At 38.8% G+C, this 20,695-nt stretch overlaps 1 protein-coding gene across 1 annotated transcript; it reads right to left on the reverse strand.

The window, feature by feature from the left end:
* Positions 1-3,923: 3,923 nt before the first annotated feature.
* Positions 3,924-20,021, reverse strand: LOC147763801 (uncharacterized). Its single transcript, XM_087006728.1, has 11 exons — positions 19,935-20,021; positions 19,047-19,715; positions 16,850-17,515; positions 14,620-15,258; positions 13,711-14,370; positions 12,777-13,427; positions 9,818-10,486; positions 8,046-8,711; positions 5,817-6,455; positions 4,910-5,569; positions 3,924-4,628 (listed from the first exon to the last, which is right to left on the reverse strand). The coding sequence occupies exons 2-11, from the start codon at positions 19,684-19,686 to the stop codon at positions 3,979-3,981; spliced, it is 6,540 nt and encodes a 2,179-aa protein (XP_086862854.1). The 5' UTR covers positions 19,687-19,715; positions 19,935-20,021; the 3' UTR covers positions 3,924-3,978.
* Positions 20,022-20,695: the final 674 nt, after the last annotated feature.

The following is a 20,695-nucleotide window of genomic DNA, read 5'->3' on the forward strand; positions in this document are numbered from 1 at the left end:
TGTGTTATAGTGAACGTTGTAGATCTAACTGAGGTGGAATGTTAAGATCAACATCATGAGGGGCCTTCACCAGACTGATGTGTTATAGTGAACGTTGTAGATCTAACTGAGGTGGAATGTTAAGATCAACATCATCAGGGGCCTTCACCAGACTGATGTGTTATAGTGAACGTTGTAGATCTAACTGAGATGGAATGTTAAGATCAACATCATGAGGGGCTTTCACCAGACTGATGTGTTATAGTGAACGTTGTAGATCGAACTGATATGGAATGTTACGATCAACATCATCAGGGGCCTTCACCAGACTGATGTGTTATAGTGAACGTTGTAGATCTAACTGAGATGGAATGTTAAGATCAACATCATCAGGGGCCTTCACCAGACTGATATGTTATAGTGAACGTTGTAGATCTAACTGAGATGGAATGTTAAGATCAACATCATCAGGGGCCTTCACCAGACTGATATGTTATAGTGAACGTTGTAGATCTAACTGAGTTGGAATGTTAAGATCAACATCATGAGGGGCCTTCACCAGACTGATGTGTTATAGTGAACGTTGTAGATCTAACTGAGTTGGAATGTTAAGATCAACATCATGAGGGGCCTTCACCAGACTGATGTGTTATAGTGAACGTTGTAGATCTAACTGAGATGGAATGTTAAGATCAACATCATGAGGGGCCTTCACCAGACTGATGTGTTATAGTGAACGTTGTAGATCAAACTGATATGGAATGTTACGATCAACATCATCAGGGGCCTTCACCAGACTGGTGTGTTATAGTGAACGTTGTAGATCTAACTGAGATGGAATGTTAAGATCAACATCATGAGGGGCTTTCACCAGACTGATGTGTTATAGTGAACGTTGTAGATCGAACTGATATGGAATGTTACGATCAACATCATCAGGGGCCTTCACCAGACTGATGTGTTATAGTGAACGTTGTAGATCTAACTGAGATGGAATGTTAAGATCAACATCATCAGGGACCTTCACCAGACTGATGTGTTATAGTGAACGTTGTAGATCTAACTGAATTGGAATGTTAAGATCAACATCATGAGGGGCCTTCACCAGAATGATGTGTTATAGTGAACGTTGTAGATCTAACTGAGTTGGAATGTTAAGATCAACATCATGAGGGGCCTTCACCAGACTGATGTGTTATAGTGAACGTTGTAGATCTAACTGAGATGGAATGTTAAGATCAACATCATGAGGGGCCTTCACCAGACTGATGTGTTATAGTGAACGTTGTAGATCTAACTGAGATGGAATGTTAAGATCAACATCATCAGGAGCCTTCACCAGACTGATGTGTTATAGTGAACGTTGTAGATCTAACTGAGGTGGAATGTTAAGATCAACATCATCAGGGGCCTTCACCAGACTGATGTGTTATAGTGAACGTTGTAGATCTAACTGAGATGGAATGTTAAGATCAACATCATGAGGGGCCTTCACCAGACTGATGTGTTATAGTGAACGTTGTAGATCTAACTGAGGTGGAATGTTAAGGTCCACATTATCAGGGGCCTTCACCAGACTGATGTGTTATAGTGAACGTTGTAGATCTAACTGAGATGGAATGTTAAGATCAACATCATGAGGGGCTTTCACCAGACTGATGTGTTATAGTGAACGTTGTATATCGAACTGATATGGAATGTTACGATCAACATCATCAGGGGCCTTCACCAGACTGATGTGTTATAGTGAACGTTGTAGATCTAACTGAGATGGAATGTTAAGATCAACATCATTAGGGGCCTTCACCAGACTGATAGACTGATGTGTTATAGTGAACGTTGTAGATCTAACTGAGTTGGAATGTTAAGATCAACATCATGAGGGGCTTTCACCAGACTGATGTGTTATAGTGAACGTTGTAGATCGAACAGAGATGGAATGTTAAGATCAACATAATGAGGGGCCTTCACCAGACTGATGTGTTATAGTGAACGTTGTAGATCTAACTGAGATGGAATGTTAAGATCAACATCATGAGGGGCTTTCACCAGACTGATGTGTTATAGTGAACGTTGTAGATCTAACTGAGATGGAATGTTAAGATCAACATCATGAGGGGCCTTCACCAGACTGATGTGTTATAGTGAACGTTGTAGATCTAACTGAGTTGGAATGTTAAGATCAACATCATGAGGGGCCTTCACCAGACTGATGTGTTATAGTGAACGTTGTAGATCTAACTGAGATGGAATGTTAAGATCAACATCATGAGGGGCCTTCACCAGACTGATGTGTTATAGTGAACGTTGTAGATCAAACTGATATGGAATGTTACGATCAACATCATCAGGGGCCTTCACCAGACTGGTGTGTTATAGTGAACGTTGTAGATCTAACTGAGATGGAATGTTAAGATCAACATCATGAGGGGCTTTCACCAGACTGATGTGTTATAGTGAACGTTGTAGATCGAACTGATATGGAATGTTACGATCAACATCATCAGGGGCCTTCACCAGACTGATGTGTTATAGTGAACGTTGTAGATCTAACTGAGATGGAATGTTAAGATCAACATCATCAGGGACCTTCACCAGACTGATGTGTTATAGTGAACGTTGTAGATCTAACTGAATTGGAATGTTAAGATCAACATCATGAGGGGCCTTCACCAGAATGATGTGTTATAGTGAACGTTGTAGATCTAACTGAGTTGGAATGTTAAGATCAACATCATGAGGGGCCTTCACCAGACTGATGTGTTATAGTGAACGTTGTAGATCTAACTGAGATGGAATGTTAAGATCAACATCATGAGGGGCCTTCACCAGACTGATGTGTTATAGTGAACGTTGTAGATCTAACTGAGATGGAATGTTAAGATCAACATCATCAGGAGCCTTCACCAGACTGATGTGTTATAGTGAACGTTGTAGATCTAACTGAGGTGGAATGTTAAGATCAACATCATCAGGGGCCTTCACCAGACTGATGTGTTATAGTGAACGTTGTAGATCTAACTGAGATGGAATGTTAAGATCAACATCATGAGGGGCCTTCACCAGACTGATGTGTTATAGTGAACGTTGTAGATCTAACTGAGGTGGAATGTTAAGGTCCACATTATCAGGGGCCTTCACCAGACTGATGTGTTATAGTGAACGTTGTAGATCTAACTGAGATGGAATGTTAAGATCAACATCATGAGGGGCTTTCACCAGACTGATGTGTTATAGTGAACGTTGTATATCGAACTGATATGGAATGTTACGATCAACATCATCAGGGGCCTTCACCAGACTGATGTGTTATAGTGAACGTTGTAGATCTAACTGAGTTGGAATGTTAAGATGAACATCATTAGGGGCCTTCACCAGACTGATAGACTGATGTGTTATAGTGAACGTTGTAGATCTAACTGAGTTGGAATGTTAAGATCAACATCATGAGGGGCTTTCACCAGACTGATGTGTTATAGTGAACGTTGTAGATCGAACAGAGATGGAATGTTAAGATCAACATAATGAGGGGCCTTCACCAGACTGATGTGTTATAGTGAACGTTGTAGATCTAACTGAGATGGAATGTTAAGATCAACATCATGAGGGGCTTTCACCAGACTGATGTGTTATAGTGAACGTTGTAGATCTAACTGAGATGGAATGTTAAGATCAACATCATGAGGGGCCTTCACCAGACTGATGCAAAGTTGTTAAATTTGTATATCCAACTGAGATGGGCTTTAAGCATTTTTGGGAACACTGTTTAACCATTAAAATAGACAAATTTTGATGAGATGTTAACTTTTGTTTTTTCATGTTAACTTATGCTGTGAAATCTAGAAAAACACTATGCATTTTTTTTTTTTTGGGGGGGGGGGGGGGGCGGCCAAGAGCTTTTCCAGGAAGAAGGTTGGGTGTTTTAGTGATGTTTTTGACGAGAGCAAAGTTTTCTAACAAGTATTAACAAGCATTTGTATTCATACTGGTTATGAAATTTTACTTACCGTGACTTGGGACTGACAAATTTCCAAACATAGCAATGGGGCAGTTTGACTCCATGATTTCAATAAATGTGCGCGCATTTTCTATATTGAATCTTTCGTCAAATATACAAAGACAGGAAAGTTTCCCGGAAAACCCGTTTAACCCATGTGCGAGCCCTAGTGTTATATTGTATATGTATGGGAAAGCATCAGGTTCAAAATAATGAATACGTCCAAGACTCATCCCGTTGAATATGTATACTTGTCCCGAATTACTGTCAAAAACTATGCCAATCAGGTGCCATTCGGCCTGTGTATCAAAAAATATATTCAATTCCAGTTCTTCAAATTGTAATGTTACTTCTAAAATTCCATTTCTATGTTTGATAATGACAACAATAACCCCATTACTCGATGATAGTTGCATCACTCTGCCCCCACCACCGGAGATGTAAAAATAGACTGCAAAGCTGCGGCCATGTTCGTTTAGCCGTAGGATACCCGTGGAAGTTGTCGACAGAAAGCCAAGTGCCTCCATAGCATAGTGGGTGGGTCCAAAGACCAAATCCACGTTGTATATTTCTATCGCTTGTTCACACCCCGTGATATCTTCATTTAGGTAGTCGAAATTCAATGGATACACGGCAATGGGATATGGCACACCTGAAACAGATACATGGATAACTTGGTATTCTATACTTATGAAGCAACAAATGATAATTTATGGGATATGGTGCATCTGTATTGGGTACATATTGAATTTAATAATAGAATAGGGACAATAACGCCATTTCACAGAAGGCCATTCATTACATGTACATAATGTAGAAAATGTACAGCTGCTGACGATTACTATTAATATGTTAATAGATAAAGCAAATTGGTTTGGGCTGTCAAGTGTAAGGGATGCCCCAGAGAGCTGTTAAAATGTCTGTCTGGCATACCTCTATCGAACGGGACGGCTGGAAATGATTCCACGGGGCAACCATCGTTCAAGTAGTCTGCATAGTAATATATACTTTCGACAGGAAGAGCTACATCAAACAGAAGGGTGCAGGCTAATTCACCTATGAAACCGTCGTTACTACCGCTCGTTCCAAACAGAATGGATGTTATATTCCTAAGGGTTGTTTCTTTCACACTGTCTACTTTGAACAGGTAGTTTCCTTTGAAGATGAAAAGTTGTTCATTTTCCCTATCTAAAGCCAAACAAAGCAGATGCCATTCATCGTTAGTTGAAAAAAAGGCCAATTTATACGTGATTCCAGGCAGGTCTACTCTGACAGTCAAGGTGCCCGAGTTCTGACACACCCTCACCACCATAATACCACCATTGTCATCAGACAGGGACACCAGACGTCTAGTGTTACTATTTTCTGGTTTCATATGGATAAACAAAGTAAACGACGATATTTTGGTGGCTAAGTTCACAGAAGCCTTGGATTGAGAAAACAGCTGTAGTGCTGATAACGACATGTTGGACATCCCCTCAGTAAAGTATGCTTGTGATATCTGGAGGTTGTTTCCATGTCCTGTGATGTCGATGTTCATATCCCTTTCCATCAAGGACCAAACTGCCAATGGGTTTGGTAAACTGGGTGAATCTGGAATATTGAAAAAGAAGGATTTAAATTTGTTAAAATAATCATCGATATTGTGGAAAACGTGACAATGACTGTCGTGTGCAAAAATGGAATGGATCCAAATCTATTTAAGAATCAAGGAAATGACCTTGGAAATCTACCTAGGAATAATGTCATTTCCCATTCCTCTGTGGTGAACTTGCTGCAAGACAGAATTCTATGACGTAAATATTGAAATATGTGTCATATAGCTAGTTAAGTGCCTTACCCAGATAAGCAGGTGTCGTAATGTTCGTTATATTCATGATATGGAGCACTTCCAGCACCAGAGGGGGGTCCAGAGCCTTTCTGTAGAGGACCATATCATTCATCCAGCCTTGAAAATACGATGTCCTACTTTTACCTATGCTTATGTAGTCCACTCTGTCATACGCCATATCCACAGCGCCGAGAGCTTGAAGAGAACCATCGTCTGCATACATCTTTACTTGACCTTCATGGTATGTTATTACAACGGCGACCCACGCCCCTGTTCCTTGATATGAACTTTCTACATAGCGTAAAGAGCCTGTTGAGGAAAGGAGTCGAAGTGACATAGAAATGGTTGAGTCTTCAAGCCGTTGTCCATATAATTGTATCACAGAATATCCGAGATATTTCATCTCAAACAATCCCCTAAGAAAGTTGACCTCCGGGCGAAATTTTAAATATATGGAAAAACTATGCGCACTTTCATTTATTGTAGATTCCAAGTAAGTTCCGCTAAAATATATGCTCCCCCGCTGATCTCCGTGGGCGTTCTCTCCTGGCTCAGCATTGTGGATATGTAATTTGTATCCATGTCCACTCACATCCTGCCAAGGATAATATCCATTAAGAGGCCAAAAGGCACTTGGCGGAGGCATGTCTACAATATATAACAATGAATACACACAGTTATCTATTATATAACTACCTGGGATGGTAGGTATGATATTTTATATATACGTCGTGGTTGGGCTTGGAACTGAGTTCTCTAGGGAATCTAAGTCGACAATCTGCCTTTGCTTATTTTAAGTGTTAACCGCCCAAAATGCTTTTTGCAGGAATTTTTTTAGGGAATTTTAGCGTTTAGTCTTCAGTTTAAGTCCTTACAATTAGTCCTAATAGTCTTAACACTGGATTTTACTAACAGAGGACTATCTTGCCACGGTGACTGCATCTAAGGTTGGCCAGGCGTTCAAAAACGCTTAAAAACGTCAGTTTAAATGAGCTATCCGAGTACGCTATTATATTTGTTAAAGAAATTTATATATATATATTTTTATAATAAGAATAAACTATCAGTTTCAAGTTTTGTGTCAACATTTTGAAAAAGATTCCTTTACATGATTAAAATTATCAAAAACGAGAGTATTTTGTTTTTTTTTTCCAATTAATTACCAATTAATAACGAAATAAATATTTTTAAAATTAATTTTGTCAGTTAAAGGATAAGGAAAAAACACCTTCTGTTGTACATGACATTACAATTGACCAAAGGGTAGAAACCTGACACAAATTGCAGGTAAAAAAGTTAATGTTTTGCCCAGCGCTGCCCAAATAAGTATGAAATTTTAAATTGTCAAGGTAGGCTGAGATAATCTGACCTTGCTTAGAGCAAGTATTACCGGTCAAGACAAGGCCAATACCAATATCCATCCAGTTTCAGACAACAATATATTGCCAACAAAAATGAAAGGCATGACCAATGTTCCTTTGCAAATTCATACATGTTTGAAAGCCAAAGAACCTCTTTTCGTTTATATATGGCTTTTTAAAAATCGCTTTTCCCAAATATGATATTTAGGATGTGGTAAAATTACCCTCAGCTGATCTCACGGCCCCACTAACATGCTGTACAAAATAACAACATTTTTGTAACAGACTACTAGTGCATGCTGTGGTCAGAAAGCAGGGTAATATAAGTGTGTACAGTGTGAACATGTGAGTTACATGTTTAGTTTGAAAGGCTTAGGAAATTAATATTGATTAGAAATACATGACAAATGTATCTTCTAAATTAATATAACTAGATGAGGGGAAAATTAGCATGTATGTGTGTGCATGTCATTTTGCCGCACTTAACTGGGGCTAAGAAATACTTGCACTTAATCAACACCGATATATGAATCTGATGTTGACTATCAAATATTGTCTCAGTCTCAACTTTGATGGGACCTGGTGCCATTTCGACCCGGTGTAAACTGCTGCATAGCCAGTCTTTCCTTAATGCACTACCAATACATAAATAAAGTTTTAAATTGGAAAGACTTAAGTCATACAGATAAATTTTGATCGGCGTTTAGAATATGTCGATTGGTACACGTACTGGTTCTTATAGCAAAGAATGCTGTTGCACGTAGACCTACATAACATAAGGACGCCTACCTTTACCTTATGAAATAACATATCATAGATAATACATGGGATTGTTCGTGAAATAAACCATAAAAATGACAAAAAACGATTAATATACCTTGATCGTAACGTAGTTTGACGTTTACCAAGAGGTGCTGGCAGCCGGTTGCGTTCATTTGTGAGGAAAGTCTCCATAATTTCTCTAACGATAAAGCTTCTCTGTATAACTGCAGACAAGACAGTGCCCCGCTGAATATGCCCCAGTTCCCGGTGCGGAACAATAACAGCGCATTTTCAACTGAAAAGCTGCTCCGGTAGTCTGCCACGATAAGATGGTTGCCCTCGTGGACGTACAGTTGCTGTCGGTCAGCATCATAAATGATGAAGAGATAAAACCAGCTTCTATTAGCATTGACTGCCAGATCTCCGATTATCACGCCCGGATACAGGTACACGTTCACCGTCAAACGTTCACCGTCATATTTCACCCCAACCCTAAAACTGTTCTCCACCCCAATCATTCCAGTCGTGGCTATGGGGCCAATCATGTTGAACGGAACACACAAAGTAAACGAAGTCAGGTTATATTTCGCCATGCTGTGTACTTCACCCAGACCAGAGCTAGTCGATGTAGGGAGCAAAGCTGCGTCCCGTGTATTCCCTGGTCCAGTGGTAGGGACCACACCACCTAACAACATAGCACCCTCTTCCACAGACATACTCATTACGTCCACATTAGGGTACTCAGAACTAAGAGGCCAAACTGCCAGCGGTACTGGAAACACTGAAAAAATGATTAAATAAATATCTGATATTTAGATAATATTAAATAAGGGGCAACTACAGGTGTCAATACATGTAAGCTCAATCTATGTACAGGGTACGAAAAGAACTTGGGGTTTAAATAGCAATACTTCTTACAGTGCATTTAAATTCGGAAATGGTTAAGCACAAAATAAGTCATTTTGTCTGTTTTGACCTGTATTTAAGTAATATTCATCAGTCTTGTAAGTTTTAAGACAATAGGTTAAAGAGTTTCTCTCCAAATTTGTTATCTGTGTTGCATATTTGCTTAAAAAAAAAAACAAAAAAAACAGCCACATGTATTGAGAAATGATCCGAACAAACTCGGCCTATATTTTATGAATATTCATCAGTTCTGAAATTTTGAAGACAACAGCTGTGTCTGTACATAAAATGTAATAGCCAGACAGTAACAGTAATGAGAGAGAGAGAAGGGGGAGAGAGAGCGTGCTATCAACAACAACGCTATGATAAAAGGCACTTTTAATATATGGAACTACGGACCTCGAATTTTGTTCACTACTGTTCAGTTCACAAATATTATCTCCAGACTTGTTAATTAATTTGATTGGAGTCGCTTGCTTGTGCACTCGACTCGTTTTATGGCCTTGCCTGTAATTATGTAACGTAAGTGGACGTGTGCAATTTGCGTAATTAAAATGATTGAACACCGCCAAATAATGCAGCGCAGAATCCACCATTGATAAGTAATACGTATAAAAGACGTTCAGAATTAATATCAGGGTTTCAGACTGAGAGACTCGAAGGAGACCGCTCGACAGAGCCATGTCTGAGATGACTTAAAAGTTGGAGACTTCACGTAGATGTTGTAGTTAGAGAGCGTCAACCAATAAACCATTAAACTGGTCATTATGTGGACTTGGGTTTTCTTTGAGCGACTTAACGTAAAGCTGACACGAACCGTGGAATCTTTGGATTGCGTTATCCACTAAGTTAGTCTAAATCGTAATGTCCTATTTCGAGCCCACGCTTGAATAAAGGGGTTCAAAATTATATTAGTTTAAGACATTCATTCGTCATATGTATATGAATAGGTTCATTACACTACCCTGTAGATTTACTCACCTGGATCTTGTGCAGGAATAGTTGTGTTCCATGATTGCAATGTACAGAGACCTTCAGATATCCAATTGACAGTTTGCTTAATCTGCAGATCTATAAGTGACATGTTAAACAGGTGCACACATGCCACTGACATGGTTCCATATCCAATATTGAAAGTGTGAATGGGGCGTGTAGTCAGAGGGGCGGGCGGCAGGATGCTACCTAGAACTGTGTCGTTCTCGAAAACGACCAATTGGTTAGAGACACTGTTGTAGGATAGTGAAAAGTACAACCATCGGCTTTCACCAACATCAAAAGTGTCTACTATCTTCCTGACGCCTGAGTGAAAAACAAAAAATGTGCACTGATCGGAGGCGTTCTCAACTACAATCATTTTAACGTCCATTTTGATGACGGTTTCCTGCTCACCATCTTCCAGAGTAAATAATGTCATATAGGACTGACTGGTTAGATAGACAGGTACAATGACTGTAAACGATGCCAACTGAAAATCCGATATATTAGCCGTAGTTCGTGAACTAGATTTGAACGAAAACGCCCCCCTCTCCTCGCCACGGACTCCCTCGGTCAAAGTGATGTAATGAAGTGTCAGCGGAATGTCAATGTCAGTGACACTATGGTAGAGGTAAACACTGTTCATAGGCCACAGTCCAATAGGTTGATGTATATCTGAAATACACATTCCATTACAGCGATTATCTATCAACTGCGGTGATTATGGCCAAATCTATCTTATATTTAAATGCTTTTTGAAACATTCTTCTTTGGGCTTTAGTACATAAACATTAAAGGGATAATAACTCTTTGCATGAGATCTATATTTACCTCCGCCAAGGAGGCTATGTTTTCACCCCTGTTTGTTTGTTTTTTTTTTGTTTGTTGATCTGTCTGTCTGTCTGTCTGTCATCAACATAACTCAAAAAGTTATGGACCGATTTTGATGAAATTTACAGGAACTGTCAGAAGTGGGCCAAGAAACATACTTAGTTTTTGGTGGTGATCCGGATCAATAATCAATCAATAATAAATAATAAAAAAACTTAATCATTAAAGAATGAAAATTTAGGGGTGAAACGGCATTGGGTAGAGACTTTGCTGCCTTGGCGGAGGTCTGTGCTCTCGGAGTGCTTTTCTTGTTCACAATAAAAACATTTTGAACAACTCATAGAAATATAATATATTCTGTTTTACCACAAAAACGACAGTTATAACTATTATTCTGATATCTGAGCTTTTCTTTAGACCACGTGACCTCCATTGATGGCTATACTCTGTTAAAACTTTTTTAGTTAAAGTTGTAGATCTACCTGAGGTGGAATGTTAAGATCAACATCACTGGGGGCCTTCACCAGACTAATGTGTTATACATGTAGTGAACGTTGTAGATCTAACTGAGATGGAATTTTAAAATCAACATCATCAGGGGCCTTCACCAGACCGATGTGTTATTGTGAACGTTGTAGATCTAACTGAGATGGAATGTTAAGATCAACATAATCAGGGGCCTTCACCAGACTGATGTGTTATAGTGAACGTTGTAGATCTTACTGAGATGGAATGTTAAGATCAACATCATGAGGGGCCTTCACCAGACTGATGTGTTATAGTGAACGTTGTAGATCTAACTGAGATGGAATGTTAAGATCAACATCATCAGGGACCTTCACCAGACTGATGTGTTATTGTGAACGTTGTAGATCTAACTGAGATGGGATGTTAAGATCAACATCATCAGGGGCCTTCACCAGACTGATGTGTTATAGTGAACGTTGTAGATCTAACTGAGATGGAATGTTAAGATCAACATCATCAGGGGCCTTCACCAGACTGATGTGTTATTGTGAACGTTGTAGATCTAACTGAGATGGAATGTTAAGATCAACATCATCAGGGACCTTCACCAGACTGATGTGTTATTGTGAACGTTGTAGATCTAACTGAGATGGGATGTTAAGATCAACATCATCAGGGGCCTTCACCAGACTGATGTGTTATAGTGAACGTTGTAGATCTAACTGAGATGGAATGTTAAGATCAACATCATCAGGGGCCTTCACCAGACTGATGTGTTATTGTGAACGTTGTAGATCTAACTGAGATGGAATGTTAAGATCAACATCATCAGGGACCTTCACCAGACTGATGTGTTATTGTGAACGTTGTAGATCTAACTGAGATGGGATGTTAAGATCAACATAATCAGGGGCCTTCACCAGACTGATGTGTTATAGTGAACGCTGTAGATCTAACTGAGATGGAATGTTAAGATCAACATCATGAGGGGCCTTCACCAGACTGATGTGTTATAGTGAACGCTGTAGATCTAACTGAGATGGAATGTTAAGATCAACATAATTAGGAGCCTTCACCAGACTGATGTGTTATAGTGAACGCTGTAGATCTAACTGAGATGGAATGTTAAGATCAACATCATCAGGGGCCTTCACCAGACTGATGTGTTATAGTGAACGCTGTAGATCTAACTGAGATGGAATGTTAAGATCAACATAATTAGGAGCCTGTGTTATAGTGAACGCTGTAGATCTCACTGAAATGGAATGTTAAGATCAACATCATGAGGGGCCTTCACCAGACTGATGTGTTATAGTGAACGCTGTAGATCTAAGTGACATGGAATGGTAAGATCAACATCATCAGGGGCCTTCATCAGACTGATGTGTTAAAGTGAACGTTGTAGATCTAACTGAGGTGGAATGTTAAGCACTTTTTGGGAAAATGAAAGAAACCATTAAATCAGACCTATTTTGATGAAATGTTAATTTTTGTTTTCTTAATGTATACTTATGCTTTGAAATCTAAAAAACACTATGCATTTGTTTTTCAGGAGGTTTTCTAGAAAGAAGGTTGGGTGTTTTAGTAATGTTTTTGACGAGAGCAAAGTTTTCTAGCAAGTATTAACAAGCATTTGTATTCATACTGGTTATGAAATTTTACCTACCGTGACTTGGGACTGACAAATTTCCAAACATAGCAATGGGGCAGTTTGACTCCATGATTTCAATAAATGTGCGCGCATTTTCTATATTGAATCCTTCGTCAAATATACAAAGACAGGAAAGTTTCCCGGAAAACCCGTTTAACTCATGTGCGAGCCCTAGTGTTATATTGTATATGTATGGGAAAGCATCAGGTTCAAAATAATGAATACGTCCAAGACTCATCCCGTTGAATATGTATACTTGTCCCGAATTACTGTCAAAAACTATGCCAATGAGGTGCCACTCGACTGGTGTATTAAAAACTCCATTTAAGACCAGTTCTTCAAATTGTAATGTTACTTCTAAAATTCCATTTCTATATTTGATAATGACAACAATAACCCCTTCAGTCGAAGACAGATGCATCACTCTGCCCCAGTTACCGGAGTCCATGGCGATGTAAAAATAGACTGCAAAGCTGGGGCCATGTTCGTTTAGCCGTAGGATACCCGTGGAAGTTGACGCCAGAAAGCCAAGCGCCTCCATAGCATAATGGGGGGGTCCAGAGACCAAATCCACGTTGTATATTTCTATTGCTTGTTCACGTCCCGTGATATCTTCATTTAGGTAGTCGAAATCTAACGGATACACGGCAATGGGATAGGGCACACCTGAAACGGATACATGGATAACTTGGTATTCTATATTTATGTTGCAACAAATGATAATTTATGGGCTATGGTGCATCTGTATTGGGTACATTTGTACATTGTAATTTAATAATGGAATAGGGACAATAACGCCATTTCACACAAGGCCAATCATTACATGTAGATAATGTAGAAAATGTACAGTTGCTGACGATTACTATAAATATGTTCATAGATAAATAAGTTTGAGCTGTCTAGTGTAAGGGATGCCCCAGAAAACTGTTAAGATGTCTGTCTGACATACCTCTATCGAACGGGACGGCTGGAAAAGATTCCACGGGGCAACCCTCGTTCAAGTAGTCTGCATAGTAATATATACTTTCGACAGGAAGAGCTACATCAAACAGAAGGATGCAGGCTAATTCACCTATGAAACCGTCGTTACTACCGCTCGTTCCAAATAGAATTGACGTTATATTCCCGAGGATTGTTTCTTTCACACTGTCTACCTTGAACAGGTAGTTTCCTTTGAAGATGAACAGTTGTTCACTATCCCTATCTAAAGCCAAACAAAGCAGATGCCATTCATCGTTAGTTGAAAAAAAGGCCCATTTAGACGTAATTCCAGGCAGGTCTACTCTGACAGTCAAGGTGCCCGAGTTCTGACGCACCCGGACCACCATAGTGCCACCACTGTCATCAGACAGGGACACCAGACGTCTAAGGTCACTATTTTCTGGTTTCATATGGATAAACAAAGTAAACGACGATATTTTGGTGGCTAAGTTCACAGAAGCCTTGGATTGAGAAAACAGCTGTAGTGCTGATAACGACATGTTGGACATCACCTCAGTAAAGTATGCTTGTGATATCTGGAGGTTGTTTCCATGTCCTGTGATGTCGATGTTCATATCCCTTTCCATCAAGGACCAAACTGCCAATGGGTTTGGTAAACTGGGTGAATCTGGAATATTGAAAAAGAAGGCTTTAAATTCCTGTCAAAATAATCATCGATATTGTGGAAAACGTAACAATGACTGTCGTGTGCAAAAATGGAATGGATCCAAATCTATTTAAGAATCAAGGAAATGACCTTGGAAATCTACCTAGGAATAATGTCATTTCCCATTCCTCTGTGGTGAACTTGCTGCAAGACAGAATTCTATGACGTAAATATTGAAATATGTGTCATATAGCTAGTTAAGTGCCTTACCCAGATAAGCAGGTGTCGTAATGTTCGTTATATTCATGATATGGAGCACTTCCAGCACCAGAGGGGGGTCCAGAGCCTTTCTGTAGAGGACCATATCATTCATCCAGCCTTGAAAATACGATGTCCTACTTTTACCTATGCTTATGTAGTCCACTCTGTCATACGCCATATCCACAGCGCCGAGAGCTTGAAGAGAACCATCGTCTGCATACATCTTTACTTGACCTTCATGGTATGTTATTACAACGGCGACCCACGCCCCTGTTCCTTGATATGAACTTTCTACATAGCGTAAAGAGCCTGTTGAGGAAAGGAGTCGAAGTGACATAGAAATGGTTGAGTCTTCAAGCCGTTGTCCATATAATTGTATCACAGAATATCCGAGATATTTCATCTCAAACAATCCCCTAAGAAAGTTGACCTCCGGGCGAAATTTTAAATATATGGAAAAACTATGCGCACTTTCATTTATTGTAGATTCCAAGTAAGTTCCGCTAAAATATATGCTCCCCCGCTGATCTCCGTGGGCGTTCTCTCCTGGCTCAGCATTGTGGATATGTAATTTGTATCCATGTCCACTCACATCCTGCCAAGGATAATATCCATTAAGAGGCCAAAAGGCACTTGGCGGAGGCATGTCTACAATATATAACAATGAATACACACAGTTATCTATTATATAACTACCTGGGATGGTAGGTATGATATTTTATATATACGTCGTGGTTGGGCTTGGAACTGAGTTCTCTAGGGAATCTAAGTCGACAATCTGCCTTTGCTTATTTTAAGTGTTAACCGCCCAAAATGCTTTTTGCAGGAATTTTTTTAGGGAATTTTAGCGTTTAGTCTTCAGTTTAAGTCCTTACAATTAGTCCTAATAGTCTTAACACTGGATTTTACTAACAGAGGACTATCTTGCCACGGTGACTGCATCTAAGGTTGGCCAGGCGTTCAAAAACGCTTAAAAACGTCAGTTTAAATGAGCTATCCGAGTACGCTATTATATTTGTTAAAGAAATTTATATATATATATATTTTTATAATAAGAATAAACTATCAGTTTCAAGTTTTGTGTCAACATTTTGAAAAAGATTCCTTTACATGATTAAAATTATCAAAAACGAGAGTATTTTGTTTTTTTTTTCCAATTAATTACCAATTAATAACGAAATAAATATTTTTAAAATTAATTTTGTCAGTTAAAGGATAAGGAAAAAACACCTTCTGTTGTACATGACATTACAATTGACCAAAGGGTAGAAACCTGACACAAATTGCAGGTAAAAAAGTTAATGTCTTGCCCAGCGCTGCCCAAATAAGTATGAAATTTTAAATTGTCAAGGTAGGCTGAGATAATCTGACCTTGCTTAGAGCAAGTATTACCGGTCAAGACAAGGCCAATACCAATATCCATCCAGTTTCAGACAACAATATATTGCCAACAAAAATGAAAGGCATGACCAATGTTCCTTTGCAAATTCATACATGTTTGAAAGCCAAAGAACCTCTTTTCGTTTATATATGGCTTTTTAAAAATCGCTTTTCCCAAATATGATATTTAGGATGTGGTAAAATTACCCTCAGCTGATCTCACGGCCCCACTAACATGCTGTACAAAATAACAACATTTTTGTAACAGACTACTAGTGCATGCTGTGGTCAGAAAGCAGGGTAATATAAGTGTGTACAGTGTGAACATGTGAGTTACATGTTTAGTTTGAAAGGCTTAGGAAATTAATATTGATTAGAAATACATGACAAATGTATCTTCTAAATTAATATAACTAGATGAGGGGAAAATAGCATGTATGTGTGTGCATGTCATCTTGCCGCACTTAACTGGGGCTAAGAAATACTTGCACTTAATCAACACCGATATATGAATCTGATGTTGACTATCAAATATTGTCTCAGTCTCAACTTTGATGGGACCTGGTGCCATTTCGACCCGGTGTAAACTGCTGCATAGCCAGTCTTTCCTTAATGCACTACCAATACATAAATAAAGTTTTAAATTGGAAAGACTTAAGTCATACAGATAAATTTTGATCGGCGTTTAGAATATGTCGATTGGTACACGTACTGGTTCTTATAGCAAAGAATGCTGTTGCACGTAGACCTACATAACATAAGGACGCCTACCTTTACCTTATGAAATAACATATCATAGATAATACATGGGATTGTTCGTGAAATAAACCATAAAAATGACAAAAAACGATTAATATACCTTGATCGTAACGTAGTTTGACGTTTACCAAGAGGTGCTGGCAGCCGGTTGCGTTCATTTGTGAGGAAAGTCTCCATAATTTCTCTAACGATAAAGCTTCTCTGTATAACTGCAGACAAGACAGTGCCCCGCTGAATATGCCCCAGTTCCCGGTGCGGAACAATAACAGCGCATTTTCAACTGAAAAGCTGCTCCGGTAGTCTGCCACGATAAGATGGTTGCCCTCGTGGACGTACAGTTGCTGTCGGTCAGCATCATAAATGATGAAGAGATAAAACCAGCTTCTATTAGCATTGACTGCCAGATCTCCGATTATCACGCCCGGATACAGGTACACGTTCACCGTCAAACGTTCACCGTCATATTTCACCCCAACCCTAAAACTGTTCTCCACCCCAATCATTCCAGTCGTGGCTATGGGGCCAATCATGTTGAACGGAACACACAAAGTAAACGAAGTCAGGTTATATTTCGCCATGCTGTGTACTTCACCCAGACCAGAGCTAGTCGATGTAGGGAGCATAGCTGCGTCCCGTGTATTCCCTGGTCCAGTGGTAGGGACCACACCACCTAACAACATAGCACCCTCTTCCACAGACATACTCATTACGTCCACATTAGGGTACTCAGAACTAAGAGGCCAAACTGCTAGCGGTACTGGAAACACTGAAAAATGATTAAATAAATATCTGATGTTGAGATAACATTAAACTAGGGGCTACTACAGGTGTCAATACATGTAAGCTCAATCTTTGTATAGGGTACGGAATGAACTTGGAGTTGAAAGATGCATTTACATCTTACACATTTATTTCTTGGCAGAGGAGAGGAAAACATGTATTAAATGGTATCACCAAAATTTTTCATGCCAACACGATAATAGATTTAGGTAATTAAGGGCTCTCTGTGAACGACACGAAACTGTTAGTATTTATTTGGATTAACTGCAATATGGTATCGGGACATTTTAATCTTACTGAAATTTAAAGCAAAAATTCATTATTATTAATTTTATGCAGTTTCAAGTATATATTTTATGTTTATGAAGTCACGACTATTAATGTTCATCATCCGAGATAGCAAAAATTCATTATTATTATTATATGCAGTTTCAAGTATATATTTTATGTTTATGAAGTCACGACTATTAATGTTCATCATCCGAGATAGCAAAAATTCATTATTATTATTATATGCAGTTTCAAGTATATATTTTATGTTTATGAAGTCACGACTATTAATGTTCATCATCCGAGATAGCCCAAAGTCTTGCAGAGTAAAATTAACAGATTTCGCTGGATTAAGAGGAGTCTAGGAGGGTCTAGCAACAATGGCAGACTAGCGAGTGACAAATGCGACAAACTTAATCTGACAGTGTCTATCAAAGGATATTGTCATAGCTATTTAATTTAATGTTCTGTAAACTATGACAGTCTTTTGCACAACTGTATGCCTTCGCCATGTTTTGTGCGTTGCTTTTGTGTTGCATTTTAAGACGAAATGCCTGGCTTATTGTCTTTTATCTTGTTGTGCTTTCATTCTAAATACTGGGGTTAAAATTAAATTCTTTATTTTATTAAAAAAATGCCCAAAACCGATTTCTTATAATATCTTCATAGGTCGTTCAAATTCAAGTATATAAGCACAGCAAGTATTATGCAGTACAATGTAACTAAGAAGCAGTAATACTTTATAAGGTCGCAAAGGTGTCAAATGTACAGACAAAAGGCAGGAAATAATGATGCACAAAATAATCAATTTAATCAGTTTTGACGAAATATTACATAATACTGTTTTCGAACTGGACCTTATTAAAGTAATATTCATTAGTCTTGTAAGGTTTAAGACAACAGGTCAAAGAGTTTCCCTCCATATCTGTGTTGCAAATTTGATTAAAAAAAAAAAATAGCTTCATGTACATGTCTTGAGAAATGATCCAGTCAAACTGATTTTCCAACTCGTCCTAAATTTTATGAATATTCATCAGTTCTGAAATTTGAAGACAACAGCTGTGTCTGTACATAAAAAATAATAGTCAGACAGTAATTATATAACAGTAATGAGAGAGAGAGAGAGAGAGAGAGAGAGAGAGCGTGATATACATCCCCTTATAACAACATCGCTATGATAAAAGGCACTTTTAATATATGGAACTACGGACCTCGAATTTTGTTCACTAACCTGTAGATTTACTCACCTGGATCTTGTGCAGGAATAGTAGTGTTCCATGATTCCAATGTACAGAGACCTTCAGATATCCAGTTGACAGTGTGCTTAATCTGCAGACTTATAAGTGACATGTTAAACAGGTGCGCACATGCCACTGACATGGTTCCATATCCAATATTGAAAGTGTGAATGGGGCGTGTAGTCAGAGGGGCGGGCAGCAGGATGCTACCAAGAACTGTGTCGTTCTCGAAAACGTCCAATCGGTTAGAGGTACTGTTGTAGGATAATGAAAAGTACAACCATCGGTTTTCTCCAACATCAAAAGTGTCTTGTATCTTCTTGACGCCTGAGTGAAAAACTCCAAATGTACACTGATCGGAGGCGTTCTCAACTACAATCATTTTAACGGCCATTTTGATGACGGTTTCCTGCTCACCATCTTCCAGCGTAAATAATGTCATATAGGACTGACTGGTTAGATAGACAGGTACAATGACTGTAAACGATGCCAACTGAAAATCCGATATATTAGCCGTAGTTCGTGAACTAGATTTGAACGAAAACGCCCCCCTCTCCTCGCCACGGACTCCCTCTGTCAAAGTGATGTAATGAAGTGTCAGCGGAATGTCAATGTCAGTGACACTATGGTAGAGGTAAACACTGTTCATAGGCCACAGTCCAATAGGTTGATGTATATCTGAAATACACATTCCATTACAGCGATTATCTATCAACTGCGGTTATAATAATCTATCTTATATTTAAATTCTTTTTTGAAACATTCTGCTTTGGGCTTTAGTACATAAACATTAATTATATTATCGATATGTACATAAACACTGCGTGTTTTCAGTTCACAATGTACCAGTAGTAAACACCCTTAAGTTGTCTTATCAGATATTAATATCGTCCTTACCTGAAGAAGTTGTAGAAAAGGCTGGCAGGGTTATCAAGATGAGGACTACTTGTACTGAGGCAATGTGACGTGCCTGGATGAAAACAAACAAACATAATATACACTCTCTGTTGTAGAAAAGGCTGGCAGGGTTATCAAGATGAGGACTACTTGTACTGAGGCAATGTGACGTGCCTGGATGAAAACAAACAAACATAATATACACTCTCTGTTGTAGAAAAGGCTGGCAGGGTTATCAAGATGAGGACTACTTGTACTGAGGCAATGTGACGTGCCTGGATGAAAACAAATAAACATAATATACACTCTCTGTTGTAAAAAAAGGCTGGCAGGGTTATCAAGATGAGGACTACTTGTACTGAGGCAATGTGACGTGCCTGGATGAAAACAAACAAACACATAATATACACTCTCTGTTGAAACCCCTCAAATATACAGCAAATTACATATTGACATTCAATATGAAACATTTGTTTCAAAGGTATGTCTAGGAAAAAATGTATGATTTATTTCTTAAACGTGCATTTCGTGTGAATTATGAAAGCAGATAAATGTGTAGTATAAGTAACAATTAACTGCCTGCCTTGCCTAAGGCTTTGCTGCATTACGTAAAATGTGGTGATGTCTTTGGGTCGTACTCTTTGGGCTGGTCTAAGTATGATTATGGCAGAGCATGGTTCAGTCAAGATAGTCTCAATATTTCGGCAACGCCGGCACAGAAGATTTTGACATTTTGCATAAAGTAGCGGATATTACCGTGC

Source organism: Lingula anatina, chromosome 2 (assembly GCF_051362555.1).
Source record: "Lingula anatina isolate TDL-2025a chromosome 2, LinAna3.0, whole genome shotgun sequence".
NCBI classification, from domain to species: domain Eukaryota; kingdom Metazoa; phylum Brachiopoda; class Lingulata; order Lingulida; family Lingulidae; genus Lingula; species Lingula anatina.